Source organism: Squalius cephalus (assembly GCF_949319135.1).
Source record: "Squalius cephalus genome assembly, chromosome: 12".
Lineage (NCBI taxonomy): Eukaryota > Metazoa > Chordata > Actinopteri > Cypriniformes > Leuciscidae > Squalius > Squalius cephalus.
In genome coordinates this window covers 751,637-772,902 of record NC_137133.1, presented here as the reverse complement: position 1 = coordinate 772,902, position 21,266 = coordinate 751,637, and the positions used below count along the sequence as shown (strand labels likewise).

Below are 21,266 nucleotides of genomic sequence, written 5' to 3'. Positions count from 1 at the left end.
CATTTCGATACGTCGTGAGCTTTACTGTCCTTACTGTCCATGTTCACCATACACTGATTGAGACGCATCCTAAGCTTTTCCACACTTTGAATCAACTGAGTCAACCGATTCACTAAATGATTCACTGTTTCGAAGCGCTCGAGACTCAAACACACACTGGCGACTCCTGCTGGCCAAACAGTGTAAATACAGCAAACACTGACCCGAACCGGCGGGGACCGGGGTTTATCTGTTGTTGACACCAGAGGTCTCCTGCGCATGCGCGATTCTGAGGAAACGCCTTTGAGTCCAAACCGAAAGTAAAGACTCGATACTGAAGACATGTAGAGTCACATTTCGAGGACTTAAAAACTGACACAAATATCACATCACGGTAAGTACATTTATCAGCTTCTTATATCATGTCATATTATCGTAGAATGTTTTCTGATTGCTATCATATTTTAAGAGTCATTTTAGGGAGTTGTGACGCATGTAGGGCTTTAGTGAGAAGTTCATCTTCAGAGGCCAGTTTCAACAGAGCCGCTAAATAAAGAATGAGTTTAAGAACTAGATTGACCAACTATCAGTAACTTAGAGCTGATCAGGCTTACTTTTCAGACTCAAATTAGACCAGTCTATCTTTTTATGAAACTGACTTTAAAATGTTTTGACCAGTCTTGAAGAAACAACTAAACTGCCCTGTAAAACTAGTCTAAGCAGTTTCTGCAACTGGCGACAGGGATTATAATCATCCCTGATTATAGATCAGATCTATGATTCTGCTTTTAGTTGAGATTCATTTGCGGATTCTTTGCTGAAAATATAGAGGGTTTTCAATATACGCCACCAATCTGGAAGTCGGCCATTTGGAGGCACTGAACGTAAACATGAACTGAACTGAACGGACTCGCAGATTTGGCTGATTATTGCTGCTGAAAATGGTCGAGTTTTGGACTGTACTAATCGGTCGCACCGGGAAAAAAAATTTCGAGTTCTTTAGACTGTCAGAAATTAAAGAGAAGAGTGCAAAAAACTGATGAAAAATGGCGTAGATTTTTATGTATCGGCAAGTCACACTTACAAAAAAATCTGAAATCGGAATCGGCCAAGAAAATTGCAATCGGTGCATCTCTAGAAATAATATATATATATATATATATATATATATATATATATATAGTTATGTATTTGTTCTCTGTGTTTCCATATGCAGGTCTGAAGTCAGTTTCTCATTATGGAGAACAGAGAGAGCAGAAAGAGATCTGCATCTCCAGAACCCAGCTGTGTGTCTATGAAGAGTGACGCATCCATGGGTCATCCTCCTAATATCAGTGATGAAGCAGTGACCTCTGACCCCAGTGATGAAGCAGTGACCTCTGACCCCAGGTGAGATATAATCCAGTATTAGAGGCATCAGACTGACTCATAATAAATGAAACGGCTGGTAGAACTAAAGTTAGCATAATGTAATGTAAATTAACAAATGTGGAATGAAGATTGGAGTTCATAGAGACCAAATATGCCACACATGTGATTTTGGTTAACCATAGTATGCAAGTCTGAAACATTAATTAAAGAGTTTAAAAGAGAGAATGAATGCATTGGCCAAACCCCATAAAAGGAAAATCATGAGATGGGAAAATGAGATGCATGTTTATACATTTCTCAAGAGGTTTCATATAGAATAGGTTTATCTGTCCTTCTCAACAAGAATGAAGTGAGAGCCACAACTCTCTGTAAACTCCTTCTGGCCGTAAACCTCATCAGTCTTCATGAGTCCTGTAACCAGAGGCCTGGTTCTGCCAGTGTGTGTGAGCTTCATCTGGGGTAATAGTTGCAGTTTTCTGGGGATGGACCACAGAACTTTGGAGAATGAGTTTGCTGGATTATTTATTAAATATAATGAATAATGTGTATTTCTGATTGGCCCAGACGCTACCAACGTAAAATAAGAAGAGATCTGTCTATTAGTCTGCAGCCCAGCTTGAAGTTGTAAAGTAAAATATACTCCCTGTTTCTGCTCTTCTGTCAACTTAGGTCAATTTAATGAGTTCAAGAAAACCTTTATATCTCCAACCCCTGCTTCACAGGAAAATGTGGATAAATCCAAATAAAAATGTCTAAAAACTTCATTAATATCCTCTGGCTTAGTAACAGTTATTCCTCCAGTGACTGAATAGCAGGAATGAGCGCAGACATTTCTCTGTGTTTAATATAGTTTGCGTTAATATAGTTTATCGCCAGATTCACAATATTTCTGCCCTGAACAATCTAAACTCAACCTTCTTAGATAGTTTATCATTATACTTATATTTCAATCTTGTTATATATCTCAAGCCTTCATGTTTGGTCTTTTACATCATCTCTGATTCCCTCTTTCAGATTTCTCTTTCCAGATTAGCCAGATCTTTAATATCAATTGTTTTGTATTAATTGTGCACTGAATGCACACAGAGAGATGAGTTCGGTTTTTATTTCTGATTTCACCTCAAATCTGTGGACAAACGTTCAGTGATGGAAAATGAACTTTGATTTCAGTGTCCAGATATATATAAGACTAAACTCAAACAGGCATTAAATAAAACAGAGTGACTTATAATAAATAAAACATCAGGCAGAACTAAAGGTAGAATAATTTTGCTGTTTTCCCTCAGAATCTCCATGAGGAGGAAGAGACAGAGATCTTCATCTCCAGAACCCAGCTGTGCGTCTATGAAGAGTGACAGATCCATGGGTCATCCTCCTGTATTCAGTGATAAAGCAGTGACCTCTGACCCCAGCTGTGTGTCTATGAAGAGTGACAGATCCATGGGTCATCCTCCTGTATTCAGTGATGAAACATTGACTCCTGATCAACTGTGAGTATAAACATGAACTTGGAGATTTAACTGCTCCAGTGAAACTAGGAGACAAATAATGTGATACTCAAAAACACACTGAATGCACACAGAGAGATGAGTTCGGTTTTTGTTTCTGATTTCACCTCAAATCTGTGGACAAACGTTCAGTGATGGAAAATGAACTTTGATCTCGATGTCCAGATATAAGAAACTTATTGTCTAACAGAATCTCTGGTGTCAGATTGAGGATGAAGGTTTAGATGTGAAGTTAGTGAGTTTGTTCCTGGTCTCTGTCACCTTCAGCTGTGATGGAAAACTAACTTTTGAACTCAAACTGAAAACAGTTTGACATCTGTATTGATTTACTATATTTTCATTTTATTTATAGATATAAACCTTTATTTTAATCAAATCATCTCCTTTTTTTCCCCATGTTTGTTGTTTCAGCAGAGTAGTGGATAGAGATGATCAGACTGGAGATTCTCCTCAACCAGTGAATGATGAACTACAGAGAGTCAAAGACCGACACAAAACCAGCATGAAGAACAAGTATGAGAGATTATTTGAGGGACTGAAACTCCAAGGGAATGAAACCCTCCTGAACAGGATCTACACACAGCTCTACATCATAGAGGGAGAGAGAGGAGGAGTGAATGAAGAACATGAGGTTTTACAGATGGAGAAAACAGCCAGAACACGACACTCACAAGACACTCCAGTCTACTGCAATGACATCTTTAAAGCCTCTCCTGAACCAGGACACGAGGAGAAAGAGCAGATCAAGACTGTTCTCACTAAAGGCATCGCTGGAATCGGGAAAACCGTCTCTGTGCAGAAGTTCATCCTGGACTGGGCAGAGGGAAAAGACAATCAGGATGTAGATTTCATGTTTGTGCTTCCATTTCGAGAGCTGAACTTGATCCGAGATCATCAGTACAGTCTTCACACACTTCTGCTGGACTTTCATCCTGAACTTCAAGATCTGGACTCAAAGATTTATGAGGAGTGTAAAGTTGTGTTGATCTTTGATGGTCTGGATGAAAGCAGAATCACACTGATGTTTTCAGACGCTCAGGAAGTTTCTGATGTGACTGAGACTTCATCAGTGGGTGTGTTGATGTCAAAGCTCATTAAAGGAGAGCTGCTTCCCTCGGCTCTCATCTGGATCACCTCCAGACCAGCAGCAGCCAATCAGATCCCCTCCAAATACATCCACCGTCTGACAGAGATTCAGGGATTCAATGAGCCTCAGAAGGAGGAATATTTCAGAAAGAGAATCAGTGACGAGCATCAAGCCAGCAGAATCATCTCACACATCAGAAGAGCAAGAAGCCTCCACATCATGTGCCACATACCCGTCTTCTGCTGGATCTCCTCCACTGTGCTTCAGAAGCTCCTGGAAGAAGATCTGAGTGCAGAAATCCCTCAAACTCTGACTGAGATGTACATCCACTTCCTGCTGATTCAGATCAACATGAGGAATCAGAAGTATGAAGAGAGAGATCCAGAGAAACTCCTGCAGTCCAACAGAGAAGTGATTGTGAAACTTGCTAAAGTGGCTTTCCATCAGCTGATGAAGGGCAATGTGATGTTCTATGAGGAGGACCTGAGAGAGAGCGGCGTAGACGTCACTGACGCCTCAGTGTATTCTGGGATTTGCACTGAAATCTTTAAGGAGGAATCTGTGATTCATCAGAGGAAAGTCTACAGCTTCATTCATCTGAGCGTCCAGGAGTTTCTCGCTGCTTTCTATGTGTTTTACTCACATGTGATCAAGAACAAGAAACCACTGTATGAATTCAGTTTTTACAGATTTGACCCTCCGTATGATGAAGACTTTCTGTATGATTCACGGACATCAGTAAAGGGAGTCTCTCCGTATGATCCACGGACATCAGTAAAGGGAGTCTCTCCGTATGATCCACGGACATCAGTAAAGAGATTCTCTCTGTATGATCTACTGACATCAGCAGTAGATAAAGCCCTCAGGAGTGAGAATGGACGGCTGGATCTGTTCCTGCGGTTCCTGCTGGGCGTCTCACTGAAGTCCAATCAGAGACTCTTACAGGATCTACTGACACACACAGAGAACAGCTCAGAGAGCATCAGGAGAACCACACAGTACATTCAACAGATCATCAAAGATGAGAAGAATATTAATCCTCTCTCAGCTGATCAATCCATTAATCTGTTCCTCTGTCTGCTGGAAGTGAAAGATCAGACTCTGTCCAGAGAGATTCAGGAGTTTGTGAAATCAGACAAACATTTAGAGGAGAAACTCTCTTCGTCTCACTGCTCTACAATCTCCTACATGGTTCAGATCTCAGAGGAGGTTCTGGATGAGCTGGACCCCATGAAATACAACACATCAGCTGAGGGTAGAAGAAGACTGGTACCAGCTGTGATCAACTGCAGAAAAGCTCTGTGAGTGTTTAATCATTAATAGCTAAAGAATCCTTTTTAATAATGCACCTTACATCTTTAAAGGGGTCATGACTAGGGTTGCCACCCGTCCCGTAGAATACGCAATCGTCCCGTATTTAAAGGTAAAATGAAGCGTCCCGTATCAAACCAATACAGGACGCAATTTGTCCCGTATATTACATAGACCCTCATAGTTAAATAAACAAATAAGGATTTTTCAGTGTGAATAATAGTAATTAATGAAATCAATTTCACAATATATAGTAGTGAAGCTCAGTTGCGCGTGATTGCATGATTGCATGCTATTTTTCCCCATAGCGACAGTTTAGAGAACATGCGCCATAAACAGGCGTAATGCGCAGTTTTATAAAACATGTTGAGCTCACTCATCTCTCCAGATATCTGAATGGGAAAAAGGTGTCAGTGGGTCTGTCCTGTAACTAATGATGAACGTAAGGCGAACTGCATTTGTTTCATTTGTTCACGCGGTGGACTTCTGACTTACAGCATTGTGCCATGACAGACAAATCTGTGCTTTTAAAGGTATAACGTTAGGCCTGTTGTTTTTTTGTTTTTGGATAATCTCTTAATATAATATTCCATACACTGTCAGAGCTTGATAGACAGGTAACTATTAAATTTGTAGACGTTATTAGACAGATTAATTAATATATTATAATTAATCTTATTTATTAATTTATTGTTTATAAATATTAATCATATCTATGCATAATAAATGGTGATCCTATCTGTCATACACAATTTATGGCATTTTAAAAAAGTTTAAAAAGTGCGAAATTATTTAAATAAAAATGGGACAAATAATGAAATAATAATTTAGTCACAATTTAAGTAGTGTTGTAAAGTTTTTCTTTCTTCAAAGCAGAGACCAGGAGACAGTTGGGATCACGTTCAACCGAAGTTATTCTTTATTGAGAACTCCTCCATACGCGGCTGTAGAATCTTCCAACATGATCTGATCTAACATAACTTTACATGTTATCTTATAGGCATTTTAGGAGGAGGGACTTTTGGGGGTGGAGACAAATTCAAACAAAGTATGTAAATGAGTATACAGGTTAAGGTAACCTGCCCCAGACCCCAGCGTGTTTACCAGTATCAATTTAATCAGCATACCTATTCAAATGCTGATACTGGCCAGGAAACTCTGGTTCCACGGGCCATCCCAGAGCCATTTAAGACAAAGGGTGCATCTTGGAGCTACTGGCTAGAGCTAGTAAAGACTCATTTAAAACACAATAGAGAAAACAGGGCTGGTAGGAGCTGTTGATACCATTATAACCTAACCTTAAAAGCTAAAATCAGTATTCTTCACTGTGATGTTATGTAAGGAAGCATATCTGAAAACATATTCTTAAATTGTAACCCTTCAGTCCCCTCTTTGAGAGTTCTTAAAATAACTCTCACAAAATACAAATTTAAACACTTAAAAGTTCAATTCTTGTAACTTGAAAAAGTTACAGGCACGTATAACTTAGGCTATTCTGTGTTGTGTACTTGATTTACATGAGTGTCATAGTTCTTCTCAAAACCATAGCCGTTGACACCTGCGACGCAGGGTGTAAAATGTCATACAAACTACATGATTACACAGAAAACCATGTAGCATAAGAGTGGAAGTCTTGAAAGTCCATGGCGCCTGAATAGCTGTGAAGTCTGTTTCCTGTAGAGTACATCTCTCACGGAGAGTCGCTCTGATGACTCGTCCCTCATGAGGTTTGTTCATGGAAATCTGAGGTGATGTTTTATACCAGGATGCCGCTTGTAAAGACATCATGGCATACACACATACCTGTAACACAATAAAACAAAGAAACGGCAGACCAGCAGTATTCATGCATAGACTTTATTCTTCCATAAGTCGCACATGTTCTGTGTTGATTTTCTGTAATTGCATGTTGACACAGAAACGAACATGCGATTAGGGTCCATGAATTCTCTGTGTTGTGTATTTTCTTTCATTTTCTTTTGTGATAGTTCGTTCAGCAGTGGGTCTGGTTGTCTTCTTGAGGTTGGGGCTTCATACGCAGATGAGACGGTCGTTGCATATGGATCTCGAAAAAAACATCAAGTTTTATCTGCACAGAGGAAGAAAGAAAACAAAAGACGACAGAGCAGTATTTGTCCAAACACTAGGGTTGTAGCAGTATTTGTTTAAACACTAGGGTTGTAGCGTCTGCTGTTGTCGTTTCATTCTTTCCCTATTTCTTAATTGATTTGACACCTATGGACCAGTGAGGTAAGGATGGACTAAATGGGGAAAGGCCTATGAGGTTGTCTTCACCCTGGATTGGCCCCTGACGCCTGTTGCGTCAGTTCTTTCCAGGGCCCTCACTGAACCGTGTCCTATTCTGTCCCTGTGTTGTGTACACTGTACAGTGTGTGAGAAAATTGGCACATTTTCATTCTCCAGTGAAACATCAGTCTTAATAGACATCATATAGAGCATGGAGGTCTGATTGTAGTGTTCTGCAGTGTAACATTTATGGCTGTGAGTTTTCTGAATGTCCCCCAAACAAAAGCTGTGACAGTCACTTTCCTTTTGTTCTATTAAACAAAAATAAGTCTTTCATCTTTGTTGTGAGTTACTGGGGAAATTAAGCACTCACAGCCTAAATGGTTAACACCGTATCAAGTTGCCCCACGAATTTAACGAGGAGGGGAGGGGCTGCTTTAAAGTAGCAAACAAATGTAGTAAGAGCTGCATAACATTGTTAACTTGTCTTAAGTTATTTTTATTTTTTCGACATTCTTTTCCAAAATGTCCGTGCTTGCCACAGTAAGAACAACTGGCTTCTCTAGGACTTTTGCGTTTCTTTGGCTTCTCTGAGTTAAACTTAAAGGATGCTGCTGCAATTTTTACTCTTGCCTTGACATCAAAGTCTCTTTCCCACATAGCTAAACTGTCCAAGTTGTCTTGCAGGGTTCTATTTGACCATGTAAGATCTAAGAAAGGCAATGCATTTCTATGTTCTGACAAAAGACCATCGGACCATGCGCGAACTAGAGGACCATTATGACCTAACACTTTCTCTGGAGTGTCGGCAATTCCGCTGTAAACGGCAGCGGTCTGACAGAATCGTTCTGTGTACTCACAAACAGTTTCTTTTTTCTCTTGTACACAATTGGTAATTTTTGACCAGTCCACGTTCGGTCCAACAATGTTCTTTAAAATTTTCAAAACACCTTCTCTCCAATCGCCTTTACTGACATGTTGCAGTTCTGAAGTAACAGCAGACTCAAAATTGTTGAATTCAGATTCAGTTAGAATTTCGGACATCAGCTGTGTAACTTCCGGCAACGACATGTCGTAAAGATGCATTTTACTGAACAATGCTCTCCTAAACTCAGAAAAATTTCTTTGCACTGATGGCAAACTTTCAGCCAGTCTCTCAATATCTTTAGGACCTAAAGGTATTTTGACTGCTTGTGGCTGCAATATGGGGGTTGCAAATGGAACTGTATCAACACCTTTTCCCTGAGGCTTTTGTCTAGCTACGCACACTTCAACTGCATTTACATCTGCATTGACATTGTCCTCTGTACTATCAAAAGACTGTAAATCAGGATAGCTTTCATCTGACTGTTGGTCTTCTAAATCACATTTGGTTGAGGCTTTGTTATGGCCCACCTTTGTCTTGAGACAGGACATGTGAGTCTGCAATTGTTTGTTCTGATCGGTTAAAGTATCAATACAACAAGCTTGTTCTTGTGCAGTGGATAAGCTAAATTCTCGGTGACAACAGATAATGGCTTTCATATCGTTCTTGCGAATACTTGCTCCTAGTACCTTCTTACAATCTTCAATTGACCAAACTTTGACTGCATCAATGCCAAATTTCTTTGTTAAATTCAATCTGACTTCCTCAGTCACGATTGAGTCCATGCATTCTCCTAACAAGGACTTAAACTCATTGTCTGTCCATAACGGGCTAGCTAATCCACCTTTCTCTGTCGTGGGTATCAGCCTAGCATTCCTTCTAACCATTTTGTGACTTCCTTTGTTACTTAACAATCACAAAACACTAAAACTTCTCTCTACTGTCTTACAAACAGAGGGTACAATCTTGTTAACACAGCTTAACTATTGTTAACTTTCCAAATTACCACACTTAACTTCCCTGCTGACAAGAACAGAGGATCAACAGAAATAACTAGCACGTAAAGCTAATTCTTCTCTGCCTAAAGCAAAGGATACCAACTATTAGCACTTGATGCTAACTTCTCTAGCAAGAGCATACACCCAATATTAACATGTAACTGTTAATCTTCCCTGCCAACAACAGAGGATCAATTTCATCTCTAAAAGAAAAACTTTTTAGAGGCTTATCTTTAGTTAACCAAACTCTACAGCTGTTTGTTAACTACTTCTCTGAACGGCGCAGAGGAAAACATTTGTACTGGTCTGCATGGGTTCTTTTAATGGAGTGGAACTCACCGAGTCTTTCATTTGTAGAGAAAGATTCCGTCTGGAAAAATTCAGTCTTTGAGATCTTTTTGGAGCTTGAAGTTTTCAATCTGGATTCAGAAAATTCAGTCTGGAACTCAGTCAGCTTTGTTGAGATCTTTGAGCTTGAAGTTTCAAGATGCAGTTCTTTGAGCTTAAAATTCTTCGAGTTTCCTTCTTCTCCATCCGGGTCACACGGCACCATCTGTTGTAAAGTTTTTCTTTCTTCAAAGCAGAGACCAGGAGACAGTCGGGATCGCGTTCAACGGAAGTTATTCTTTATTGAGAACTCCTCCATACGCGGCTGTAGAATCTTCCAACATGATCTGATCTAACATAACTTTACATGTTATCTTATAGGCATTTTAGGAGGAGGGACTTTTGGGGGTGGAGACAAATTCAAACAAAGTATGTAAATGAGTATACAGGTTAACCCCCTGAGGTCGGCTATCGCGCCGGCGCGATAGGCTCGTTTTTTTCCGTATGAGTGCAAAAAAATAATAAAATAAAAATATTAATTTTTATCTTATATGCTTGTGTTATACATCAATCTATCCTGTTAAGTGTGTATTATTTTTGTGTACACTCACAATAAAAACAAAGTGTTGTGCTTTTCGCCAAATAAAGAAAAATAAACACGAAGCGAGTTCTGCCTTCTCTCTGTCCGTGTAGTCCATTCTGAAACGCGTCCGAAAATGAATCATAACTCAGCGAATACTTCTCACACAGGCACGTGAGATATGTCTTTATGAAGCTTGAAATCTCCTCTTTTAAATGAAGTAATTTATATAAAAAACAAATGTTTTTAACTCATGTAATCCCTTTGAAAGCAAGGAGAGGTACCGTTTTTCCTTCTCCCTTCATTATCTCTAAATGAGCTGCAGCCGCCCCGCCCCCGGCGCGATTCACATGTAAATAGTTTACCTGATCTAGTATGCATCGCATACGCCCCCCGATCAATGCCATAAAAACACAGTTTGTTCATCAGACTTACTGATAGTTCATCGCGTTTTGAGTATGACACGCTTCTCCGGTAATAAAGACTCCCTTCAGATGATTCTGGACAGCGAGGAAGAATGCACCTTTTCCTCAGACGACGAACGGCAGCATATTGAAGAGCAAATTCCGCCGAGAACACAATTTCGGAGTAAGTTTTACTTAAAAGTCTTTTGTCTTTTATTTTTCGTGTTCGCATTTATGAGGAAAAAAACAATATTACGTGACAGTTCTCCATTATGGACGCGAGCGCTCTAAAAAAATCACTAAAAGACTTTCAAACTTTCACAGAGACCTCAAAACAGAAAGTACAAATCCTTTCTTTAAAACGAATTTCGTTTTGTATCAATTGTATCTTACTTTTAATAATTTTTTCATTAACAAATTTCCTGGATTTAAACTGCAAATTAACATTTATATTTCTTATAATAAAAATGAAAGACCTATGTTACAGACATATGAAAGACAACATTTCGTTGATTAGTTTTGGATAGATTATACATTTTTAATGTAAAATATCTGCCACCTCAAATAAGCTTTTGTTTGCCAATATTTGCTTATGTTAAATATAATATGTTTTGTCAAAAATAAAGTTATCAAATAATCAATCAAATCCTTAACTTTGAAATATGTATGATAAAATGTATACTTTAGTTTTTACAAAGAAAGATTACACTTGAATTTTTGTTGTAATTGTAACCTTTTTAATAAAAAAATATATTTACAAGGTAGATGTAAACAAACTTTTAAAAGGTAAATATAAGCCTTTTCTTTAAATAACTTTTATTGTGTTTTATTATTGACAAATTTGGGGAGAGCATAAATATTCCAAAACTGAAAATACAGTATGAGAATTAACTGCACAATTACTAGACATGTTTTCCTTGGATATTATAGGCCAAATTGCAAGCACAATATGAGGAAAAATAAAAAAGAATTGAGATGCTTCCAACTGTTGCTCTTGCATTCTTGTGGCTCAGTGACTCACCTGAATGAATGGCTAATTAAGTATGCGGGCCCCATTGTCTCCTCAGGTGTGAACCACTACATATGCATGACCGTAGACGCCCACTCGAATATTGCCTTTCCAAACAGAAAGTGCTTTGCAAAATTCAAATCAATGTATTGTGTTATTTGAATGATAAGGCAGGGTGATTTTCACTTCATTTTGAAGAAAAAACACTAGGCGATGACATCTTTTAGACAAAAGTCTTATTGGCACATATTTAGAATGTGTTTTATGGCCTTATTTCAGAAACTTTAGTTTTTAGTTTTTTCAATAACCACGCATAAACATTATTCTCTCAAAAATGCAGACATGTACATTCTTGTTGCTCACATTTCATGGTAGTCCTGTTTGTGCTAAATAGTGTGTAATTTTTTTGTGCCATTAATATGTTTATAAGCAACTGAAAAAAGCAAAAATGTCAGGGCATGTCAGAACATCTCAAGGACCCCAAAAACACCTTAGACCCCAGAGGGTTAAGGTAACCTGCCCCAGACCCCAGCGTGTTTACCAGTATCAATTTAATCAGCATACCTATTCAAATGCTGATACTGGCCAGGAAACTCTGGTTCCACGGGCCATCCCAGAGCCATTTAAGACAAAGGGTGCATCTTGGAGCTACTGGCTAGAGCCATTAAAGACTCATTTAAAACACAATAGAGAAAACAGGGCTGGTAGGAGCTGTTGATACCATTATAACCTAACCTTAAAAGCTAAAATCAGTATTCTTCACTGTGATGTTATGTAAGGAAGCATATCTGAAAACATATTCTTAAATTTTAACCCTTCAGTAGTAAATAAATAAAATAATAAATAAAATCATCCCATCCATGCAAAATTGTCAAAAACGTGACTACTGGTTTAGAATGTTTTTATTATCTATATTTATAAATAAACAAAATAATCAAATGTAAAATAATCATATAAAATGTTTTCTGTTGCAAGTTCACATACTTGATTCCGTTTCCCATGTTGTGTCATGTTGAAATAATCAGTTCCAGCTCTTGACACAGTTTTCACAGGGTTCGTGTATGGGTGTCCCTTATTTCGCCTCACTGAAGGTGGCAGTCATGACATGGAGTTTTTACATTGTTTTAATATATTCCTTGAGGTTCACTTACACTAGGGGTGCCAAACTCAGTTCCCTAGAGCACAGGTCTTCAAACTCTGGGTCCCCAGGATGATTTAAGGAAAATGGAATTACATTTAAAATAAAATAAAATTTGTTTTCATACAATCATAGTATAAAAGGAATAAAAATATATTTGACTTGAATAATTAACAGACTAATAACACAAAAGAAAAAACTGTGTGACAGTATGCTGCTGAGTTTGGGTTATTTTTGTGAGGCGCTCCACAAACAAGTTGACAGAAAGGAAACCGAGACGACAGAAAGCACATCCTGTTTGTTTTATTTATTTTACAAAAGCACAATGTTCTGTTTTATTAGAGTGTACACAAATAAAAGTAAATACGTAGAAGTTTCGAACAATCCTACTCTTATCTGTATGACCAAAATGACGGAGTATGTTTTTATGTTGATCGCACCGGCGCCTCACGCGTGACCGGTCTTCCTTTAGCTTTACGTTGTGTGGGTAGATGAACGAGACCGGCAACACAAACTTCATACATGTTTGAATAAGACTAAAGTGCATTAAAGAACAAAATTACCTTTTAGTACAATAAACAAAACTCATATCAAGCCTTTGAGACTGAGCTTCAGCACAACTCACCTCTCTTAAGTCACGCTTATCGCAAACTGAAGGAGAGCAACCAGAACCGAAACATAAGTATTAAAGGAGCCACACGCCATATTTAGCAATACTGAAAAATCACCTTATAACCATAGAAACACGACATCTCAAATAAAAGAAATCAACATTAAAATGTTAAAACATTAAAAACAACATTAAAAACATAAAAATTATGGGGCGGCAGTGGCTCAGTGGTTCATGTAGGTTGTCTACAAACCTAAAGGTTTTGAATCCCCGGTTCCACCTGACCAAGTGTCGAGGTGTCAATGAGCAAGACACCTAACCCCAGCTGCTCCCGATGAGCTGGATGGCCTTGCCTTGCATGGCTGACACCGCCATCGGTGTGTGAATGAGTGAATGTGAGGCTATGTAAAGCGCTTTGGTAGCCATAGGTCTGTGAAAGCGCTATATAAATGCAGTCCATTTACCATTTACCAAAAGAATAAATTAAATTAAATATTAGAAGAATAATATATTCAAGAATAAAGGAGTATATAACAAAATATAACAAAGGATAATAACAAAGGGAGAGATTTGAAGTCGGGGTATGAAGCCTATAATAAATAATAATTTAACATCCAAATACATCACACATATGGAAACATTTGGATTCAAATGATAGAGTAAAGGCACACCGGACGCGCAGCGCCACATCTTTTAAAGGGGTCATTTAATGGTACATGCCCTTTTACAAGTTGATTGTTCTGAACTGTGTGTTGGCAGTGCCTCTACACAACCATCATATAATGATAAAAATCCATCCAGTGGTCTTTTTTTAATCTTATGTTTTCCCCTCTCTCAAATCAAGCAGTTCGATTTTGTGACGTCACAAAATCGACGCCCCTCCCACGATTGTTGATTGACAGCAGCGTTTCAACACAGACCCGCCCTCGCTCGTGAGCGAGCTGTCAATCATCATAGTCCGCGCAGAAATATTCCCCACGATCAACGTCAATGCTTTCATGTTTGCGCGAATCATTTCACCAGACTGCTTTATAAACGAGAACATTGAAAAAGGTATTAGCTCCTGTCTGAGTATGTTTTTTATGTGCCTAATGACTGTCATAGTCTCACAGACTCACAGGTTATTTTTTAAACGGATCAGTAAAAATTTTGTGCTTCAGCCCTGACAGTTGTACCTAGCACTGCATAGATAATGTTACACATCACGGACAAGCCTACATTTACCGAAAAAAAGGTTTTCATGATCATTAGCTCTAACATCAATCTGTCAATGAACTAATGTATACATCAGTAAACACATAGCGTTCGTATCTCACTACTCTACCCTGACAGTACATACAAAGATAGATCAAAGTGACATTAGGTTAACTTACCATCCAGAAACGTCCTGTTTTCCGACTCCGGTTCAAATTGATGCGGTTGCACAGTGTCCTCAGAAACTCCCGCTGCCATTCTTCAAAATATACCCTCAACTGTAGTCAAGGCAACACTCCACGTATGTTGTGTCCGGTTGTATTTAATTGTACAGTACAGTCATAACATATTACAGGCATTATCTTAATTTCATAATGTCCTTAAACATAACAATCTTGCTGGCCATAAACTGAGAAAGTGCGCGTCCGATGTGCGATACCTCGAGTTGTCCTAGACGTGGCTCGGCGCTGTGCGTCCGGTGTGCGACCCTCTTATGCAGGGCCTGAATTTCATTTTGGAAAATGGGGGGGGAAATCCCCCCTTAGGTGATTCTTATGGGGGGGAATTTTTAATTTGAGGGGGGAGTTTAGACTTTTTTTTTTATTACATTTATCTCGCCTAAATGTATGCTCACTCATTGCATTTTTACAGTGGGGTAATTTTGTTCTTAAGAATTTACACAACTCAAGGAAGCTTGATTTCAATCTTTGAATTAAATTGAAAAAAGTAGCACAAATAAATGCAATAGAATAAAGATACCAATAAAGAGAAGTTTTTGCTTAGGTCTAACACTAGTATTCAGAAATACTACAGAGACTGAATAAAGTAATCAAATGTAAAATAACACTGGGTAGTATTTTAGTTAGGGCTGCACGATATGAGGAAAAGCTGCGATGTGCGATAACATTGTTTAATATTGCGATGACGATATGACTTGCGATAAATATTCAAATGTGAATGTTAGCTATAGCTAACAACAATTCCTGAAATTATAATTTTTTTTTTTTAAATAGACATTGTAAAATAGAATATACTGTTCCCATGTCTTAGTGCTTTAATAGGTTATTTGCGTGATAGGTCAAACGTTTATTACCTGCCTGGTTCAGATTAGGCGATTTAGCGCGAGTGAGTGAGCGAGGGACAGTGAGTGTGTGTGTGTGTGTGTGTGTGTGTGTGTGTGCGCGCGTGTGTGCGGGAGTGAGTGAGCGAGGGACCGTGTGTGTGTGTGTGCGAGTGAATGTTTGCGAGTGAATGTGTGCGTGTGACGGCACGCGATGACTGGTCGGAAAGCAACGTGTAGTCTGACATGTTTCTTGTCCATGACACAACAAGATTTTAGGAGTCAAAATCGTGTAATCTGACACCGTGACTATTGTAACAGACACAAAAATCTTGTAATCTGAACCAGGTGTTATTCATCGTGTCAGGCTGTCTGTTGCGATGTGTTCATCGCGCGAGTTCATATCACGATGACGATGAAAATTCGATGTATCGTTCAGCCCTAATTTTAGTCCTGACTAAATTAAATACATAGGCTTTAATCCTGATTCCTTAAAATGAAAGCTTTGTTTTGTTGTTTTGACAACCAAATTAATGACAGACACATATGGCTGCTGTCACTTTAAGAGCTAGTGCACGGATCCTGTTTTCATTATACGGTCACGTGCGATTTATGCTTAGTTAAGACATAACCGACTGTGTTAGAGGATAGGCTACTCACCAAGACAGAAATTGACATGATTTTCGCATGTTTTTGACTGTTAAAGCGATATAATCCACGAAAAATAACTTTTGTTACCCACAAGCTGTTTGTGAGGCGGCTTTACTCTATGTATGTGTGCAGAGAGAAAAAAAACATCTCTCAGACAGCGCGCAAGTACCGAAGAGTTTAAAATCGCATTAATGTTTAAACTGGTAAGACTTAAAAAGACGTGCAAATGGTAAACTTTAGTTACTCATGATGTAATGCTGGCCCGATTATGCAAGTGACAATTCCATCTATCACGACTCCCGAAACGCGAGAGTGTATTATCGCCGCCTGCAGCGCGCTTAACAATTGCCTTGTGCAACCCATTTTGAGAGATGAGAGATAGAAGACGCAGCACCACTGAATCACTCACGCTGTTTGTGAAATTGAGTCTCGCAGACAGTTTTAAAATGACTAATTTGATTTTATAATCTGTGTGGATTCATTTACTAATACAACCTACATGCTAAAATGAATCGATGTTTGCTGGAATTTCCCGCATTATAAATGGCAGACCTGCGGGAATGATTAAAATTATGCGCAATACCCGCAATCCCGCGCCGAAATTCAAGCCCTGTTATGGCTACGTGAGCCTAACACCAGTTACTTTCAGTTTCACTTTAAATTATTTTGTTTTAGCTTGTTTGTTATTTACTGATATTTTTTTATTCTTAATTTGAATCCCTATATATATATATATATATATATATATATATATAAAAGCTAGATCAAATTAGTGCAGAATCAACTTTGCCTTGCGATCGAGTCAAGGATCAAGTGCATGTGCATCATCAAAAGCGATTGTTAGGAAAAGTGCTGAGCTGTATTTTTGTGCTATCTAGTGGTTTAAAGTAGAATAAAGTCAAATGCACATTTAGCCCCTTTTTATAGTATTTAAGTATTCTTATGTTTGGCTTGACTGGGTATAAAGTGTATTATATATAGAGTATTTTGAAAAGTAAATGCTGTTTTTAAATTGTGGCTTTTCAATTTGAACACTGTAGGAGCTAAAATAGGATTACTTTGTGTATGTTATAATTCAGTATCTCATATAATGTTACTGTGAGTTGACCCCATCTAGGGGTTGAAGTTGGAGACTCAAGGCCTCTGGGAATAATGGACCTGTGACGTCATCTGGGGGTGTGGTCAGAGCCGAAAGTGAATGTCTTTGACCTCATGGCCCAACTCCATGTGAAACAGATTCTATCTACATTATATCTTGACAGTCCTTTATTAACGTGAAATTTTGTAATTTACTTTTTTGTAATAGATACTACCTCAGTTTAGAATAACTATGCTATGGACAAGGGAACCCTATGGACAGTGAGTGTCAAGCTGTTCATCCACCAATGTGAACTACTTCTCCACAACGACCACATATTTCACAATATTTGACTTTATTTTATCTTTGTATTGCCAATTATTTATTCATCTGTTATTCTAGTTTTTAAGGTGCTACTGCTGCCCCTTTAAAGAAAAGCACCCTGAACCCAAACTTATTGTGCAGTATTTACTCTCTTCTAGTCTTGTTGGCTGTAATCCCACTAGTCAGGATTGTGAAATTGTGTCATCAGCTCTGATCAGATCTGACTGTGTGTGTCTGTAGGTTGTCTGGCTGTATGGTGACAGAGGAAGGCTGTGGTTATGTGTCTTCAGCTCTGAGTTTAAACACATCACACCTGAGAGAGCTGGATCTGAGTAACAATGACCTGCAGGATTCAGGAGTGAAGATTATTTCTGATGGACTGAAAAGCACAAACTGTCAGCTGCAGATACTAAGGTATTTAAGAACATATGAGAGATTATTTACAGTCTGCCACTCATAATGTCGATGTGTGTTTGTAGACGGTCTGACTGTGTATGTCTGTAGGTTGTCTCGCTGTATGGTGACAGAGGAAGGCTGTGGTCATGTGTCTTCAGCTCTGAGTTTAAACACATCACACCTGAGAGAGCTGGATCTGAGTAACAATGACCTGCAGGATTCAGGAGTGAAGATTATTTCTGATGGACTGAAAAGCGCAAACTGTCATCTGCAGATACTGAGGTATTTAAGAACATATGAGAGATTATTTACAGCCTGCCACTCATAATGTTGATGTGTGTTTGTAGATGGTCTGACTGTGTGTGTTTGTAGGTTGTCTCGCTGTATGGTGACAGAGGAAGGCTGTGGTTATGTGTCTTCAGCTCTGAGTTCAAACCCCTCACACCTGAGAGAGCTGGATCTGAGTAACAATGACCTGCAGGATTCAGGAGTGAAGATTATTTCTGATGGACTGAAAAGCGCAAACTGTCATCTGCAGATACTGAGGTATTTAAGAACATATGAGAGATTATTTACAGTCTGCTGGTCATAATGTCGATGTGTGTTTGTAGATGGTCTGACTGTGTGTGTCTGCAGGTTGTCTGGCTGTATGGTGACAGAGGAAGGCTGTGGTTATGTGTCTTCAGCTCTGAGTTCAAACCCCTCACACCTGAGAGAGCTGGATCTGAGTAACAATGACCTGCAGGATTCAGGAGTGAAGATTATTTCTGATGGACTGAAAAGCACAAACTGTCATCTGCAGATACTGAGGTATTTAACCCTCTGGGGTCTGAGGTGTTTTTGGGGTCCTTGAGATGTTCTGACATGCCCTGACATTTGTGCTTTTTTCAGTTGCTTATAAACATATTAATGGCAAAGTAATTACACTCTATTTAGCACAAACAGGGCTACCATAATATGTGAGCAACATGTATGTACATGTTTTCATTTTTGAGAGAATAATGTTTATGCATGGTTATTGAAAAAACTAAAAATGAAAGTTTCTGAAATAAGGCCACAAAACACATACTAAATATGTGTCAATAAGACTTTTGACTAATGGATGTTGTCACCTAGTTTTTTCTTCAAAATCATGTGAAAATCTAATGATCTAACCTGCCTAATCATTCACATAAAACGATACATTGATTTAAATTTTGTGAAACACTTTTAGTTTGAAAAGGCAATATGCGGATGGGGCGTAAACGATCCAACACCATCATGAATATAGAGTAGTTCACACCTGAGGAGACAATGGGGCCCGCATACTTAATGAGCCATTCATTCAGGTGTGTCACTGAGCCACAGGAAAGAATGCAAGGACTAATATATATATATATATATAATTGGTTCACAGTTGGAAACACGGTTGTTGTTGTTGTTGTTTTCACAAATTGTGCTTGCAAATTGTATAATATCCAAGGTAAACATTTCTAGTAATTGTGCAGTTAATTCTCATGCTGTATTTTCAGAAAGTTTTGGAATATATTCTCTACCCAAATGTGTCAATAATAAAACACAAAAAATTATTTAAAGAGAAAGCTTATATTGACCTTTTAAGTTTTTGTTTACATCTATCCTTGTATATATTTTAACTATTTTATTAAAAAGGTTATACAATTACAACAATTAAAATTTTAACAATATTTCCAGTGTAATCTTTCTTTTTAAAAATATGTTTTATCATACGTATTTCAAAGTTAAGGATTCATTAGTTTGAATATCGCCTACATTGGAACAAACACTATAACATCTTAGTTGATTATTTTTGACAAAACATATACTGTATATATATATTTAACACATGAGCAGAAATTGGCAACATAAGCTTATTTGATGTGGCAGTATTTTACAGTAAAAACTTTATAATCTATCCAATTTTTGTAGTCGATTTTTACTCATCTTAGTAGGCTATAGCAATAGAGTTTGCTAAAAGCTGTTCATTCATTCACACACAGAAACGCGATTCATTTTGAAACAGTATTTGTGCCAGCTATTGTAGCTACACAACAGCGCGCATCTGTGCATTCATTCATTCATGCACAGGAACGCGATTCATATTTAAACACTCTTTTTGCGTGTATAGACACTTGCGATTAGAACAAAGCATAGAACTGACCTATTCCTCAGCCGCATCCGTTGCTCTTCGAAATGAAACTTCCAGCACTTCTGAGGTAAATTTTCCAGGATTCAAGACAGTATTATTCCTCACAGCGTCGTAAAGTACATGAGTCTGAAAGTGAACTCGCAGTGTGCGTTATCCAGCTGATGTGGGCATTTCACAGGATTGCAGGATCGCCTCACATTTGCGTTTGAATAGCGCGCGCTCTCCATGGGCGGAGTCAAATTAAAACATAATGAGCTAAGATGAGAATGACTGACATCTCTCTCTTTTCATTAATATTACATAAACTGAGAATATTTGTTTTTTTTTATAAACATTACTTCATTTAAAAGAAGAGAATTCAAGCTTCATGCCCGTGTGACTGTTTGACTGAGTATTGGCTGAGTTATGGTTCATTTTCGGACGCGTTTCAGAATGGACTTAACTGACAGAGAGAAAGCAGAACTCGCTTCGTGTTTATTTTTCTTTATTTGGCAAAAAGCACAACACTTTGTTTTTATTGTGAGTATACACAAAAAAAAATACACACTTAACAGGATCGATTGATGTATGAAACTCCTATGGAAAATTAAAGTCAACAGAGTATTTTTGAGTCTCTTTTACACTGATAAAAAAAAAAGCGAACTGGTATCGCCGGCGATACCGCCGACCCCAGGGGGTTAAGAACATATGAGAGATTATTTACAGTCTGCCACTCATAATGTTGATGTGTGTTTGTAGATGGTCTGACTGTGTGTGTCTGTAGGTTGTCTGGCTGTATGGTGACAGAGGAAGGCTGTGGTTATGTGTCTTCAGCTCTGAGTTCGAACACATCACACCTGAGAGAGCTGGATCTGTGTAACAATGGCCTGCAGGATTCAGGAGTGAAGATTATTTCTGATGGACTGAAAAGCGCAAACTGTCATCTGCAGATACTGAGGTATTTAAGAACATATGAGATTATTTACAGTCTGCCACTCATAATG

At 38.4% G+C, this 21,266-nt stretch overlaps 1 protein-coding gene across 4 annotated transcripts in view; it reads left to right on the top strand.

Annotated features, from left to right (window-relative positions):
* Positions 1 to 251: 251 nt before the first annotated feature.
* Positions 252 to 21,266, top strand: part of LOC307168013 (NLR family CARD domain-containing protein 3-like) — a gene marked incomplete at its 3' end in the record, with an annotated part of 60,167 nt that continues 39,152 nt past the window's right edge. The window contains exons 1-9 of one of the 4 annotated variants that reach the window (XM_079887487.1): positions 252 to 373; positions 1,196 to 1,368; positions 2,637 to 2,840; positions 3,273 to 5,246; positions 17,982 to 18,155; positions 18,246 to 18,419; positions 18,510 to 18,683; positions 18,774 to 18,947; positions 21,047 to 21,220. In XM_079887487.1, the coding sequence (XP_079743613.1) occupies positions 1,217 to 1,368; positions 2,637 to 2,840; positions 3,273 to 5,246; positions 17,982 to 18,155; positions 18,246 to 18,419; positions 18,510 to 18,683; positions 18,774 to 18,947; positions 21,047 to 21,220 (3,200 nt within the window). In that variant the 5' untranslated portion in view covers positions 252 to 373; positions 1,196 to 1,216. Of the gene's footprint in view, positions 374 to 1,195; positions 1,369 to 2,636; positions 2,841 to 3,269; positions 5,251 to 17,981; positions 18,156 to 18,245; positions 18,420 to 18,509; positions 18,684 to 18,773; positions 18,948 to 21,046; positions 21,221 to 21,266 lie in introns of those variants that run through there. The other 3 variants (XM_079887486.1, XM_079887485.1, XM_079887488.1) reach the window with 3 other exon arrangements.